Here is a 14,269-nt window from a genome sequence, read left to right on the forward strand (position 1 = left end):
AGAAGTTGTTTAACTTGACCCTGAGGAAGGAAGGAGGTCTGAGAGGACTCACTGATCTTCCCAGCTCATGTTCATTCTTCCCAATACAAACATTAGCAACATCACAGTTTCATTTTACACTCAACAATCCTGTTTGGGAAGAAGAGTCCAGCAAGACCGAGCTGAGCTCCTGAATTCTGGGTGAGTGTTGGAACTAGTTTGATGGACTACTTTTGATGAAAGCAATTGTAATATTAGTGCTAATGTTAGTAGAAGACGTGGATATCACATATTATCTAAATGGTGAATGCGTTTTGTCTGAAGTGAAAGCCTCTGTGCTTTCATCCACCATAGGGGGCAGCACTGAGGTAGAAGACAGGCTTGTTTGAAGGGGTTATGGGGTCATCAGTTCCTGCTGTCACACTGCAACATGTCAGGTGAGGCTGATCACAGTTTAGTGTTTAGTTTAGTTAAACATCAGTATGAACAAGTTAGCATCAGTTGTAGTGACTTTATTCATTGCAAGTTAAATATACAAGTAAAGTTTAGCGATAATGAGAGGAAGATACACTGAATTAGTCCATTAAGGCAAAGAGGAATACAATAAAATGGATATATGGCAAGCAATAAAAACTTGAGAAGCATGTTATAGATGTATCGATCATAAATTGTTACTATAGGTAAAATTCAAAAACTAGTGCAAACTCACACTCATTGTTTCTCAGTCCAACAAAGAGAATATTTTAAATTAAAGTATGCATTACATGTAGTCTTAAAGTGATTTTGGAACATTTAGTTTGGAAACACTACATATGTGGTAGAATAAAAATTAAGTTTGAACGAATTTACTAAAACATAGCCTCTACTTTTCTAAATCGACACCAAATTGCATTAAACAACTATCAAATTGATAAGAGGTCTCATAAACAAGGACGGAATGCATGACACTTGTTGCCTGTTTGTACCAAACAAAACATACTTGCTTGACCCACATACTTGCCTTCTAATTTGTAAACCAAAGATTGACCACTCTGCAGAGACAGGCCCAAGCGTGCTCTCACACTACTGTGGTATCACTTGTTAACTTGTTGTTTTCCTTTAAGAACTGTACATTTGAACTCAGTAGTCCAGCATATGTATCTTAGGACGATCGACTGTGGCTGAATCTCTTTTCAAATTCAAAGTTATGTTCACGACTGACCAGTCGGGCAGAAGCTGATTCTTAATTTTGTTTTCACAGATGGACTCTTGTACTTGTCGTCATGGTGCAGCAGCTCAATGCAGTAATATCATTTTATTCATTTCCTCCCTATGGCTAGTTTGGATGGATGGATGGATGGATGGATGGCTGGATGGATGGATGGCTGGATGGATGGATGGATGGATGGATGGATGGATGGATGGATGGATGGATGGATACCACTGACCTGTGAAGATAAATAAAAAATAGTATTTTCTAAAAAGATATCCATGTTTGGACCCAAAGCCACAGCAGGGTAACAGGTGTGTGACAGAACCCAAATTCATGACGACAAACTCACCCAAATATTTGGGAAGCTTTGAGAAAACACCAGCAAATGTTTGGGAGACTGATATCTCTGGAGCGTTCTCACGCCTTTTCACACACCCACACAAGTCCTTGTATTTCCATCTTTGTGAGGACTCTCATAGACTTAATGCATTCCCCAATCCCTTACCCTCACTGTAACCTTCCCAAATAACCTCAGCCCTGACCTTAACCCAATTTTAACCTCTTCCCTCAAACAGTCCTTTAAGGTTTTGAGGACCAGCCCAAATGTGCAAATAGAATGCAGATATTAGTTTCTTAGAATGTAGCACAGAGCTACACACAGCTTCTTGGGAAGGATGACTGCTGTGAGAAAGAAGCAGAAGTGACGTGGGTTTCTTCTATACCAGGAGAATCTGATGCCCTTCATAGTCACCAAGCGATCATTCATTTGCTGACTTAGAGGTTTTCAGAAATGACATTTTTATTCCATTTACTTATATAGCTTCACTCACACTCCTTTTGTTGTCAGATTGAAACATCAAAGTTCTCTGCTTTAATGTCTGTTTCAGGGGGAGATCGAGGGCCCTTGTCAAGGGAGAGACTGTTTGGTGTGTCAGTGTCTCCCTGCCAAAGGAGCCCAGGTATGAACTCTGATCTGGGGTTCTGGAGCTTTTAGTCATTGTAGGTTGTAGTTTTTCAATTATGTGGACAGTAATTGAATTACTTTCAATCCGCCACATAATAAAACAATTTACAAACTATTCTAACAAGGATGTTTTAGATAAAACAATAAATTTGACCTGAGATTTTAAAAAAGGCTGGATCTATTGCTCGTCAAGTAATGTGACATTACAAGCTAAAATAAAAAGAAAAAAAAGTTTTTTCTTCATAGGGACCTCCAGGCAAGCCAGGTCAACAAGGCCCCAGAGGACCAATGGGAGCAAGTGGACACAAGGGGCCAGCTGGAACAAAAGGCCGTCAAGGAGCACAGGGGCTGCACGGGCCAGAGGGGTTGAGAGGAGCCCGTGTATGGAAATCTGAACGTTGACACATGTTATATCAATTGTGGTTAGAAGAAACACCTATTAAAATGTTGCCTCTTATATTTCAGGGGCCAGATGGGGCTCCTGGTTTTCTTGGCAATAATGGCTCCTCAGTGAGTAAACCAATACGTGACAAAAAGAACACAGATGTGCTAATTTTGCTCACATAACATAAGAACATTCCTTTCTGCGTGATATTCGAAATTCCCACATATGTCATGGGCCCATGTTGCATCTTGGAGATTTAATGGCGTAGTAATACTTTATTCACGTGTTGATGTCGCCCCCTTGTGGTTAAATTTAAGCACATTTTAAGAAAAGTTACTTTACCATAATTACTGCAATCGAATCTATTTCTTGATTAATTATATTGTCATAAATTTGTACCGTGACATATTTAAGGAATAACTTTAAAAACACAGTCATCACAAAATAATATCAAGAGTCAGATATTTCATAATTGTACATTTTATTTGTGACTGCAACATTTCACCACCCTGCGATTGTCCAGGGCCACCCTGGAGCAGGGGGAGAGCCTGGTTTACCAGGACTGGATGGTTGTAATGGGAAGAAAGGTCCACCAGGAGTTCCAGGATCTACTGGTCTGAAAGGTGTGCACGGGCCACTGGTAACTACCATCCAAATGTTTCAAATCCAAGTGTAGTCAAGAGTGAGACATGCACGCCTCACAAGTTACATAACATACCATAAAAAGCAGTTCTTCATACAGACACAAAACATATACAAAACACTTTAATTTATTATATGTATTAACTTTTACTCTATCAGGGATTACCTGGACCAAAAGGAAAGAAAGGAGAACCTTTATTCTCTTCTGTAGGACCTGTAAGTTCTAGTTTTTGATAAAAAAACAAACATGAAACGCATCAAGTAATGACTAATCAGGTTTTAAATTTGCATTTTCCTCTGACAGGGGGAGCGTGGTAGAGATGGAGAATATGGGCGACCTGTATGACAACTCAGTTTTTATTCTATTTCTGATAATAACTGTCTCTGAAAATGCATTCATAATTTTACTCAGGGAAAAAAGGGAAGCGCTGGACCAAAAGGCCACACTGGACCTCCGGGGCTTCCTGGAGCTAAGGTGTTAAGCCAGAACAAATAAACAGCATTAATATATAGTATACACTGGAAAAAGATTGTATTGTATTGTACTTTTGTTGTGTGGTTTTAGGGCTTGAATGGGCATAAAGGTGTGAGAGGACCACCAGTGAGTCACTGATTTAATATTGTTACATGATATTAAGAAAAATAAATGTAAAAATCCTACATGCATAGACAGATATCTGCAGCTCATTTGTTGTTTTTAATAGGGTGAACCTGGGGGGTCATTTGTAGGAGACAAAGGAGACGACGTGAGAAACCTTCACCTTTAATAGTGTCACCTTAGGTTGTTTTTATCTGAATACGCATGTGTATTGATATCTGGGTGTTTGTTCATGTTTGGTTATTCTGAATTTACCGTATGATTGTAGGGAGAGCAAGGCCCACCTGGTCCACAAGGCCAAGAAGAAGTCATCCATTCCCCTCAATATACACTTCCACCCAAAGGTTACAAGGTCAAAACAACAACAACACCATACTTGTAATGATAACAAATGTTTTCAGGATTTATTTCATTCCATATTATTTGTGGTTCACAGGGAGACAAAGGCCTTCCTGGACCATGTGGACCAAAAGGCATGCGTGTGGGTTTTATTCAGTAAAATACAGTAAAATAAGTCAAGTACAAGAAGGGAAAAAAATCTATATATATGACTGCATGAATTTTAGATGTATTTACTCATTTCACAGGGTAGCCTCAGTGAGTACACTGAAACAGTTAAAGGAGAGCAAGGAATATTTGGTTTCCATGGCATTCCGGTAGGTGATTAAATGCTGGCAAGCATTAAAAGGCACATGAACAGATGCACCATGGTCACACCGCTTTTTTCTAATCTAGGGTCTTCCGGGATTTCCTGGAAATAATGGACCACCAGGACCTGAGGTAGAGCTGCAGTGTTTTGGTTTTTTTTTGGCAATGATAGTCACGACTGCTTTGATGTTAAATGCTTTGATTTGTTCTAATTTCAGGGTATCCCAGGAGAAAGAGGCCTTCCAGGTCTCAATGGAGTAACTGGACCAAAGGTGATCAGATAGATTTTCCAAAAATATCCAGCAATAATTTGCTGTTGAAATTCTATGTTAGTTTTTGCCATGGCTGCAGTTAAAGGTTTGAATACAGAAAAAAACGCTCTCATAAAATGTAAACTTTTTTCTCTCCTGCCATCTGGTGGTTGCTCTATGGAATTTCAACCATTATTTGATAGTCTCAATGAGGTCTCGTTATGATGAAGTTTAAATAAATGTTGGTTATTTTATTTGCTTTTTCATTTTATTCTTCTTCCTCCCTCTTTTAAACAGGGTGAGCCGGGAGATCAGGGTTCTCCTGGTCCCCTAGAATACTATAAAGAAAATGATGTCAGAGGTGAGGGGAGGGTATGGGGCTAAGGCTTAAGCTATGTCCATAGGGTGATGATACACAAAAAATCTTTGTAGGGAGTCACAGAATTTTTTTCCCCAGGTCCTAAAGGTGACCATGGACATCCTGGTTCACCAGGACTGCCAGGGGACCTTGGGGTTATGGGCCTGCCTGGACCTGCTGGTCCTCCAGGATCAACGGTTCCAGGTAAAGATCATCGGTCTGTCTTGTGTGCCTCTTGTGACTATTGTAAATATCAACAGCAGTAATCAATTTGCCCCATGTTTTGCCCAATATTCTCTGAATATAAAAGAATATAATATTCACTCCCATCCAAATGAAATAATGCTGGTGCTAAGGTGAACTTTTTCCCATTTTCTGTGTCATCTGGATATGCTAGATAAGAGTGTTTACTTCAACTTTTGCACACTCACAGACAGACTTGCTATTACTGGTCACCGGGGGGTTCCTGGTCCCAAGGGCTACAAGGGAGAGCCAGGAAAGTATCTCAATTTAGACATCAATTCACTTTTGGGAATAAAGGGAGTAAAAGGACACCGTGGACGTAAAGGTGAATCTGGCCTCCAAGGCCATCGAGGTATTACAGTGCTTCCTTCTAGGGTTCTTTTTATTTTAGGTATATGTTTTTTTTGTCTATATTGATTTGAATTTCTTTCTGGTGTGTGTCTGTCTGCATATGTGCATCTTATTGGCTCAGCATGTGGAGGTAAGATTGTCAAGTGTATAAATCATTTTGTGATTAAATTTAAATGTAGAGTATTGTGGATAATTTTGGTTGTTTGAAGCACAGATTACTATTGTGAGCCTGGTTTCCCGGGGGAGCCTGGAGATGTTGGTCCAAAAGGTCCTCCTGGATTTAAGGGAGTAAAAGGTGCGCTTTTTTCTTTTTGTGTATGGATAATTTTATCCTGCTACTAAAAGTGTTGGGTTGCTGCACTTTTAAATCATTATGCAATGAAAATATGCACAATTGTTAAGTAACGTTTTGTCCTGCAGGTTGGCAGGGGGAATGTGCATGTATTCCTGATAGAGGTTACCCTGGACCCCCTGGTCCAGAAGGCTATAATGGACTACCAGGTCTACCTGGAACTCCAGGGCAAAAGGGAGAACCAGGACATAAAGGAAATGAAGGTCCCAGAGGGCCACCTGTAAAGAGAGAATAATTTACTTTCAACTATCAAATTTGATTTTATGATATTTCTATTGTTATTTCCACAAAAAGTAATTTTGTTTGCTGACAGGGGGATCAAGGCGTTCCTGGTTTATATGGACAGAAAGGTCAAAAAGGTGATCTCTTTGTTGCAGGGATTAAAGGTGAGCTTTATACACAATGTGCTGCATTTTGTGCTTCATAACACAGATACTCTGAACCTATTTGCTTGATTTAACTCTGTTTTCTCCAAAGTTACATCCTCACATATGTCCTCAGCCCTGACTGATGACTTTTGTATCCTATGCTAATAAAAAAAATTAAGACAGTTTGTAAATCTGGTTGAGTGTTGCAGGGGTTACATACGCCTCAGCCCATCCAGGCAGGCCTAAAGTGTTCTTTTGCTCTTCTAACAAGTTTTGGATCTATCATTGGTCTCTTCTTAGATAGCCATACCCTAATAATCTCTTAGCTGAAAACAATATGCTATTTTAAATATATTTTAAGAATTTTATAGGGACTGTTTTGATCTCAAAAGGTACCAAGGGTGACCAAGGGTTTCCTGGAAATCCTGGCATTCCTGGAGCGACCGGTAGGCCAGGAGTTGATGGCTTCCCTGGCCCCATAGGAGACCAAGGCCCCCCAGTAACATTTTGTTTTCTGCATTTTTTTGAAGTTGCTGCCTAGTTTTATTTCTAGAGCTATCTAGTCCTGTCTTTCTTAAGGGTACTGGATATGTTGGAGTACCTGGACCCAGAGGTTATCCTGGTGTTTTTGGAAATAAAGGACATCCAGGGCCTGCAGGTCCACCAGGCCCTGGATTTCCCGGTCCTAGGGGTATCCCTGGACTAAAAGGAAATCACGGACATCCTGGCAATCCAGGAATTTCAGGACATCCAGGTCCTCCAGGTTAGAGTCTGGTTTAAATGTATTTCCTCATAAAGTTAACACCCTTCCTGTAAGATGTTGGTGACACCATCTTTTATTTGTTTCATCAGGTGAAACTGAGCAGTGCTGTCATGAACTGGAAGTTGGACCCCATGGTCCAAAGGGTGAGCCAGGTTCACCAGGTAAGTCTCACTATACAAATATTTCAAATTAAAATGTAAGAAAATAACTATGAACAGATACCGTGAATAATATTTAGCATATTATCCTTGTTTGGGTTGTGCACAAAGTTTTATTTTCTTTTGGGATTGTAGGCATTCCAGGCATACAAGGAAGAGATGGTTTCCAGGGGTCAGAAGGGCATCCTGGTCCTAAAGGACTGAAGGGAGATGATGGTGAAATTGGAGGGACTGGACTGCCAGGTATATATATATATATATATATAAATTTAGAAACACATCAAAGTCTTAAACTTAAGACTTAAATTGAAACATGTAATTTTTCAAGATCCATATTAATATCAGAATTGTAATTTAACTTTGACTTTTATAATGACTTTTTTTTCAAGGACCTCAAGGGTCAAATGGGGATCCAGGTGACCCAGGTGCTTTTGGAATTAGTCTGGATGGCCCTCCAGGGCCCCCTGGTTTAACAGGCCCTCCAGGCATGAAGGGTATACCAGGAGATGTTATTTCCACCAGGCCTGGTGCCCCCGGCCCACCTGGTCCCCCTGGAAGAGCGGGGTCCAAAGGACTTCATGGAATTCCTGGTAGCCCAGGGTCTCAAGGTAAGGTTACGTTTATTAGTTTGAATCAGACAAATCACTCAACATCAACATATTTCATTTTGAATCACATATAAGAAAATGCTTAATTTAATCTTGATGGAGATTCATTTTTCAATTATAGGTGTACCAGGCCAAGTTGGAAGACCAGGTTACAAAGGGGAGCCAGGACTTAATGGGGATAAAGGAGCCACTGGTCCACAAGGATTATCTTGTATTATATGTGACCTTCATGCCCTTCTAGGTCCAATAGGACCAACTGGAAATCCTGGAGTGAGGGGATTGCCAGGTAGGACTTGAATGGTTCTCATATAAGAGATGGGTTTGGTGTTTGGTGTCACACACACACACACACACACACACACACACACACACACACGCACACACACACACACACACACACACACACACACACACACATTTAGAAGAAAATGGATGACTAGCTGTATCCACATCATTGCATTATTCTGGTATCAACAAGATATTTTAGTTAATAAAAATATTGTGTATTTTAAATCTTGTGAGGATTAACTCCATGGATATGTCATACATTTATCAATTTCATCTTAAAACTTTCATAGGTCTCCTAGGTCAGAAGGGAATCAGGGGAGATACAGGTTCAACCGGTCACGGACAAAGGGGGTCACAAGGTGTTCCTGGCCCTCCTGGTCCTCCAGGTCCAGCTGGACCAAGAGGAACAATAGGCTCCTTAGGAGATCCTGGAATAGATGGTCCACCAGGACAGAAAGGTGAATTGCTGCTTTATTTGATTTAAAATTACATAATTACATTTGGTCAAAAATACACTTAGGCTGTGGTGACTTCTGTGATCAGGTGTTTTCAAGAATCAGCTCCCTTTGACTCAAAACTATAGTCAACGATTTAATGCCGTGATTATGTCTTTTAACAGCATCCTTTAAAGTATTTTAAATTAAACGTTACTCCAGGTGAAACAGGGTACCCGGGTAGGCCCGGGTTAAGTGGGTTACCAGGTCACCTTGGACTTCCAGGCCCTAAAGGTAAACAAGGAGAGAGGGGATTTAACGGCCGCCGAGGTCCCCCAGGACACCCAGGAGTGCCTGGTAAAAAAGGTAAGTATAAAAGGAAATACCTGTATAACAGAAACATTTATCTGGAACATGAGAAGAATTAGCAGCAACAACAGAAAAAAAAATCTATGTTGATGGTAGATACTATAAAAAATGTACCATATGCTTATTAGGCATTTTAAGATTTCAAAATAAAAGTGTGTTAATGCTAGAAAGGTAAGTCTTGCTTTAAAAGTCAAGGACCAGAATCTGCCATTTCATTCTTTCTATGACATTATATACAAAAATGTGTTTTTGTATATATTGCTTGTATAAAGTAGTTTTCCATGTATAAATTAAATTTAGTAGTTTTTAACTACATCCCAGTTGGTGGGACTTTTATATATTTTTATATACTGTATTCTAAACATTTACAAAGGTTTTAAGAGATTTTGTGAGCATAGTATAGCACTATTAGGAATGCTATTGTTTCTATTTTATTTGTCATTTTTAATTCATTTTTTTAAAATAAAAATTTTTCAACAGAAGTTATGTACATAATGTGTAGAGCCAGTAATGTTTACAGAGAAATATTCTGTCCAGGTTTGCGTGGTCCACCGGGATTACCAGGACCATCACTGCTTATAAACTTGGGAAAAGGCCCAAAAGGACTTACAGGAAGAAATGGCGAACCTGGAGAAGCAGGACCACCAGGTTATTGCATTTAACAAAATTATCACATGTCTTTTTGATCCCTGATCTCTTTTGCTACAATCCATTTGTGTAAATTGTAATTAAAACCACTTAGTCACTTTTAGGATCCAAGGGCCTGAGAGGATCACCAGGGGATTCAGGACCTGAGGGAGACCCAGGTTTGGTTGGATTTAAAGGCAGCCCTGGTTCTCCGGGCAGGTTTGGACTACCAGGACCACCAGGGCATCCCGGTATTAAAGGTTTTCCTGGTCAACAGGGGTATCCTGGAGATGTTGGTGATCAGGTGAAAAAAAACATTTTTTTTTCCTTTATAGTTTGTAAGACTAATACAGTACATATAACAACATTATGCCTCTGTGGGAGCATTCTCTTTCTAATGGCTCTACTGTAGAGTGTTTGTCGTATATGTCTATAGTTCTAGAGTAAGATATTATGTGAAATAATATGGAACTGTTTATGTGATATCAAGGGAGATCCAGGTCCACAAGGTCAACCAGGTATCTCAGGCGTGACTGGGTTAAAAGGGATTAAGGGTGAGTCAAAGGAGAATCACGAAGTAACCTATTTCATGTTTGACAAACAAGGTATAAAATGTAACTTGAACAGAAGAAGAAGAATTAGAACCAACATGTGTATCATTACAACAGGCTCTAATCTCCCATCATTGAAGAAATGTTATCTGGCCAAAGGTACCTTGTCTGCTTGCTTAACTGTTGGGACTGATGCAACCACGGACAACATGGTGGCAGAATTAGTGGGAGTAGCAAAATAGTGTTTAAACTTAGGCAGATTTGACAGGTACACGACCAGCAATAGTCTTCAAGAGAAGTAAAAAAATGTTTTTTTTATCGCTTGCTAGTCAGATTTACTGTTTTGCTCATTTGGTCTGTAAAAGATCAAAATAGTTGAATTATTATTGCTATTTCTTTCCATTAAACACTGATGTTTCCATCAGTTACTAATCTCAAAATCTGATGTGTTGATCTTTAGACTTGTATTTGTTAGTTACTCGTTATTTGCTGTTGAATTAAACTATCTGTCCTGCTTTCAGGTGAACCAGGGCGATCCTATGGAAAGCCTGGACCAGTTGGACCTAAAGGATTACCTGGAGATGATGGACCCTGTGGTAAATTTAGAAACACATCAAAGATTACTTAAGTAGATGTGTAAAAATAAATTTATATCCAAAAAAATATTTCCTTTAAGCACCTAGAGGGAGTCCAGGAGATGTAGGTCAGCCAGGACAACAAGGGAGACCGGGAAATCCTGGACAACGAGGGATTTTGGGGGAACCAGGAAGACAAGGGGGACAAGGTGATAATAAACTATAATGAATTGTTCATGTTGATCCATACTGATCAGTGGTTACATCTATTTTCTGCGCATCTCTACAGGTTTTCTTGGGCCTCAAGGCCCATTAGGTAATCCAGGTGTTCCAGGTTATCCAGGTGATCCTGGCATCCTGGGATCACCAGGTCCACCAGGACCTTATGGGCCTCCAGGTATTTGAGTGCTCATCTACAAGAATAAGAAGAAGAACTGTCTTGATGCTTAATTATGATTTATTTTAGGACCACCCGGACCACCAGGCCTTGATGGGCTGAATGGTCTGAGGGGAGAAAAAGGCATGAAAGGGACTACTGGTATGAAATAAGGAAATGCATCCAACAGTAATCGTTTTTATAAAATAAATGTAGAAAAAGAGTGTGATGTAATCATTATGTTGTGTATATGTCATTTAATATTTATTATTTTTTGTTATTTTACTCAACAGATATCCCAGGCCCTCCGGGTCCACCTGGTCTTACTGGAGTTAAAGGTGTCAGAGGCCAACCAGGACTACCAGGTCCCAATATGCCAGGGCCCAAAGGTCAGAGGGGCCCACCTGGTGAGACAGGTATCATCCGAAATCAAACCGAAGTTACTGCTTGTTGAAATAAAATGATTATTAATTATTGTCAAAGAGCCTGTGGTAATGTCTCTAATCTTACTGTTTTTCCAGTTTTATAAGAGATTCAGGTTTTTTTTTAATATAATCTAAGGTCTTCCTGGTCTTCCTGGAAAACCTGGTTGTCCCGGCTATAAGTGCCGCTTACCAGTGGCTGGCCAAAATGGAGAACTTGGATTTGAAGGTCCCCCAGGCTCCCCAGGTGTGTATTACCTGTCTGTTAGTGTTTGTTTAAAAATGTTGTGGCATTATTTCAGACTAAACATTAATACGCACATTTTCTACTTTTGGCTCATCACCATCCTCTCTATAGCCAACTTCTCTGTTTAAGGGTTGTTTTGCACATTATCAACTATCACTTATCAACTTTGTCCCACCCAGGATGTGTGAAAACCTATATTTATGATGTTACATGCTGCTCTATGATTTTTCATTGGATTTCAAGGTCCTCCAGGCAGGCCTGGCCCTGCAGGTAGGATCATTTTTATCAAAGGAAACCCTGGCCCAGGTGGCTTGCCTGGTTTACATGGTTGCAAAGGACAGAAAGGTCTCCCAGGACCTATTGGCTCCCCAGGCTACCAAGGACTCCCGGGACCAAAAGGTACATTGCAATGCCAATGTTATATAAAAATTTAGTCAACAGTGTTCAAATTCATCAGAACATACTCAAATCTGCATTTTGACAGGCGGTAGAGGTCCTACTGGTCCCAGGGGTCCTCTAGGGCCAAAAGGGCCAACAGGTGTCCCTGGACCTTTAGGCTTTAAGGGAGTTACTGGCCCACCTGGAGACAAAGGTGAGGCCATATCATGTTTACTGTGTTAGCGTATACGTTTGAATTATTTAACGCTTTAACTTTATGCAAAACTTTTTAAGGTATATCGTACATTTCATTATGTTTATGCCAGGTGCTAAGGGTGCTCAAGGAGACTCCATCCCCCCGGTCCCTGGTGTAGCTCCAGTTGGACTACCAGGACCAAATGGTTTTCCTGGACCTGTGGGATTACCGGGTGGCACAGGTCCTCCAGGATCTCCAGGCCCTAAAGGCAAGATGAGTTTGTATATTCTTTCAATTATTGAAATATGTTTAATGTGGTTAATAGTTAAATATAATTTTCCTCATGTTTGCTTTTCTCAGGAGAGAAGGGTCATGCAGGTTTTGTAGGTTTTCCCGGTCTAGTAGGTCCTCCTGGTCCTAGTGGTCCTGTTGGGGATCCAGGAGATGTTGGTCAACCAGGCTTTCCTGGACCTCAAGGTAATAATTTCAAATTAAAATAAGATCCAATGCTTATTATTGGGGATTTCAATAATCTGTTTAAACAGAAAAATCTGTTATTTCCTGTTTTATGTTTTTATTCACATCGATCATTTGGGGTTTAAGGAATTCCAGGTCCACCAGGTGATCGAGGTGGACCAGGCCATAGGGGAAAGATAAGGCCAGGCTTCCTCTTGGTAATTCACAGTCAGTCGGTCCAGGTGCCAAAGTGTCCTGATGGCAGCAGTCTGCTTTGGGTGGGCTACAGTCTGGCCTACTTGAAAGGACAAAAGAACGCTCACGCTCAAGATCTGGGTATTACAATTACAAGTACCTTTTCCCAGATTTTCCAGTCCATACTGAGGTGAATGGATTATATATTTCACTCTTCAGGTCAGGCTGGCTCCTGCCTCCGCGTTTTCTCAACCATGCCTTTCTCCTACTGCAACAAAGCTGCCTGTCACTTTTCCAGCCGCAACGATAAATCTTACTGGCTCTCCACCGCCGCTCCTATTCCTATGATGCCAGTTTTTGGCCAAGAAATTAGCTCCCACATCAGCCGCTGCGTTGTTTGCGAGACAGTTTCCCCTGCAGTTGTGTTCCATAGCCAGGAGCACACAGCCCCCGCATGCCCACAGGGCTGGAGGAGTTTGTGGACGGGATACTCTTTCCTCATGGTGAGCATGATCAAAAGTTTGGATGTGTATTTGGAAGAAAAGGGCTTTCTCTCATAATGTTTCCCTTCAGCACACTGGGGCAGGTGATGAGGGTAGCGGACAGGCTCTGACTTCTTCGGGCAGCTGCTTAAAGAATTTTCAGACTCACCCCATCATTGAGTGCCAGGGCCCACAGGGATCCTGTCACTATTTTTCAAACCTCTACAGTTTTTGGCTGACGACCATTAGCCCGACAGAGCAATTCAAGGCCCCAAGACCCGGCACCATTAAGGCACCTGACCGACAGCGCAGTAAGACCAGTCAATGTCATGTCTGCCTTAGAGAACGCTAAGGCTTTTTTTTTTTAACAATTTAGTTTTAAGTTTCATTTTAAATTTCATTTAATGTTATGGAACCCTCCTGGGTAAAGAACCCTACTCCTTAAATAGCTGTAACATTTTATAGCTTTTCCCTTCAAACCAAGACTTACAATTTAGCATATGTTTCACATCTTGTTCAATTATATATTGTATTTCACATTGTCACATTGTGAAACTAAATAAACAGACTTTAACTTGTGTCCAGCAATATTTTCATATCTGTCATTAATTTTAAAACGCTTTTCCTTATAAGTGATCATTTTGCTATCTTATCTTATTTAGTACAACTTTATTATGGTTAAATCCAACTCTGATTAATGTATAATTGTATTGAAATGTACAATAAAGTTTACGCACAGGAAGTCATTTGGAGTTTAGCGCCGACTCCAAAAGCAACATCTTGTGCAAAATCCCATGACGTGAATAATTTTGA

At 40.4% G+C, this 14,269-nt stretch overlaps 1 protein-coding gene across 2 annotated transcripts; it reads left to right on the forward strand.

Annotated features, from left to right (window-relative positions):
- The first annotated feature begins 10 nt into the window (after positions 1-10).
- Positions 11-14,269, forward strand: LOC101066835 (collagen alpha-5(IV) chain-like). 2 transcript variants are annotated; one of them, XM_029830487.1, is made up of 48 exons: positions 11-180; positions 334-416; positions 1,220-1,262; positions 2,059-2,130; positions 2,382-2,516; positions 2,601-2,645; positions 3,044-3,160; positions 3,322-3,378; positions 3,467-3,502; positions 3,575-3,637; positions 3,728-3,763; positions 3,867-3,908; positions 4,029-4,112; positions 4,197-4,241; positions 4,348-4,416; positions 4,496-4,540; positions 4,627-4,680; positions 4,957-5,020; positions 5,117-5,221; positions 5,451-5,612; positions 5,733-5,741; positions 5,826-5,906; positions 6,032-6,183; positions 6,277-6,349; positions 6,724-6,830; positions 6,911-7,094; positions 7,184-7,255; positions 7,388-7,495; positions 7,642-7,860; positions 7,982-8,146; positions 8,439-8,606; positions 8,805-8,948; positions 9,489-9,599; positions 9,704-9,882; positions 10,069-10,132; positions 10,651-10,725; positions 10,806-10,913; positions 10,994-11,101; positions 11,171-11,242; positions 11,374-11,496; positions 11,642-11,749; positions 11,993-12,148; positions 12,234-12,341; positions 12,454-12,591; positions 12,684-12,800; positions 12,927-13,115; positions 13,194-13,477; positions 13,548-14,269. In XM_029830487.1, exons 2-48 carry the CDS (start codon positions 376-378, stop codon positions 13,806-13,808), a joined length of 4,998 nt encoding a protein of 1,665 aa, XP_029686347.1. In that variant the 5' UTR covers positions 11-180; positions 334-375; the 3' UTR covers positions 13,809-14,269. The 2 variants fall into 2 exon arrangements, with proteins under 2 accessions (XP_029686347.1, XP_029686348.1); XM_029830488.1 differs by having other exon boundaries at positions 126-180; positions 304-416.

This window comes from Takifugu rubripes, chromosome 22, assembly GCF_901000725.2.
Source record: "Takifugu rubripes chromosome 22, fTakRub1.2, whole genome shotgun sequence".
Lineage (NCBI taxonomy): Eukaryota > Metazoa > Chordata > Actinopteri > Tetraodontiformes > Tetraodontidae > Takifugu > Takifugu rubripes.

Excerpts from the sequence above, each read along its gene's own strand:
- LOC101066835 (XM_029830487.1), top strand. The coding sequence starts at position 376 with ATGGGGTCATCAGTTCCTGCTGTCACACTGCAACATGTCAG. Across the intron at positions 10,914-10,993 it reads AGGAAGACAAGGGGGACAAG|GTTTTCTTGGGCCTCAAGGC; the intron begins GTGATAATAAAC and ends GCATCTCTACAG. Across the intron at positions 11,750-11,992 it reads AGGTCCCCCAGGCTCCCCAG|GTCCTCCAGGCAGGCCTGGC; the intron begins GTGTGTATTACC and ends TTGGATTTCAAG.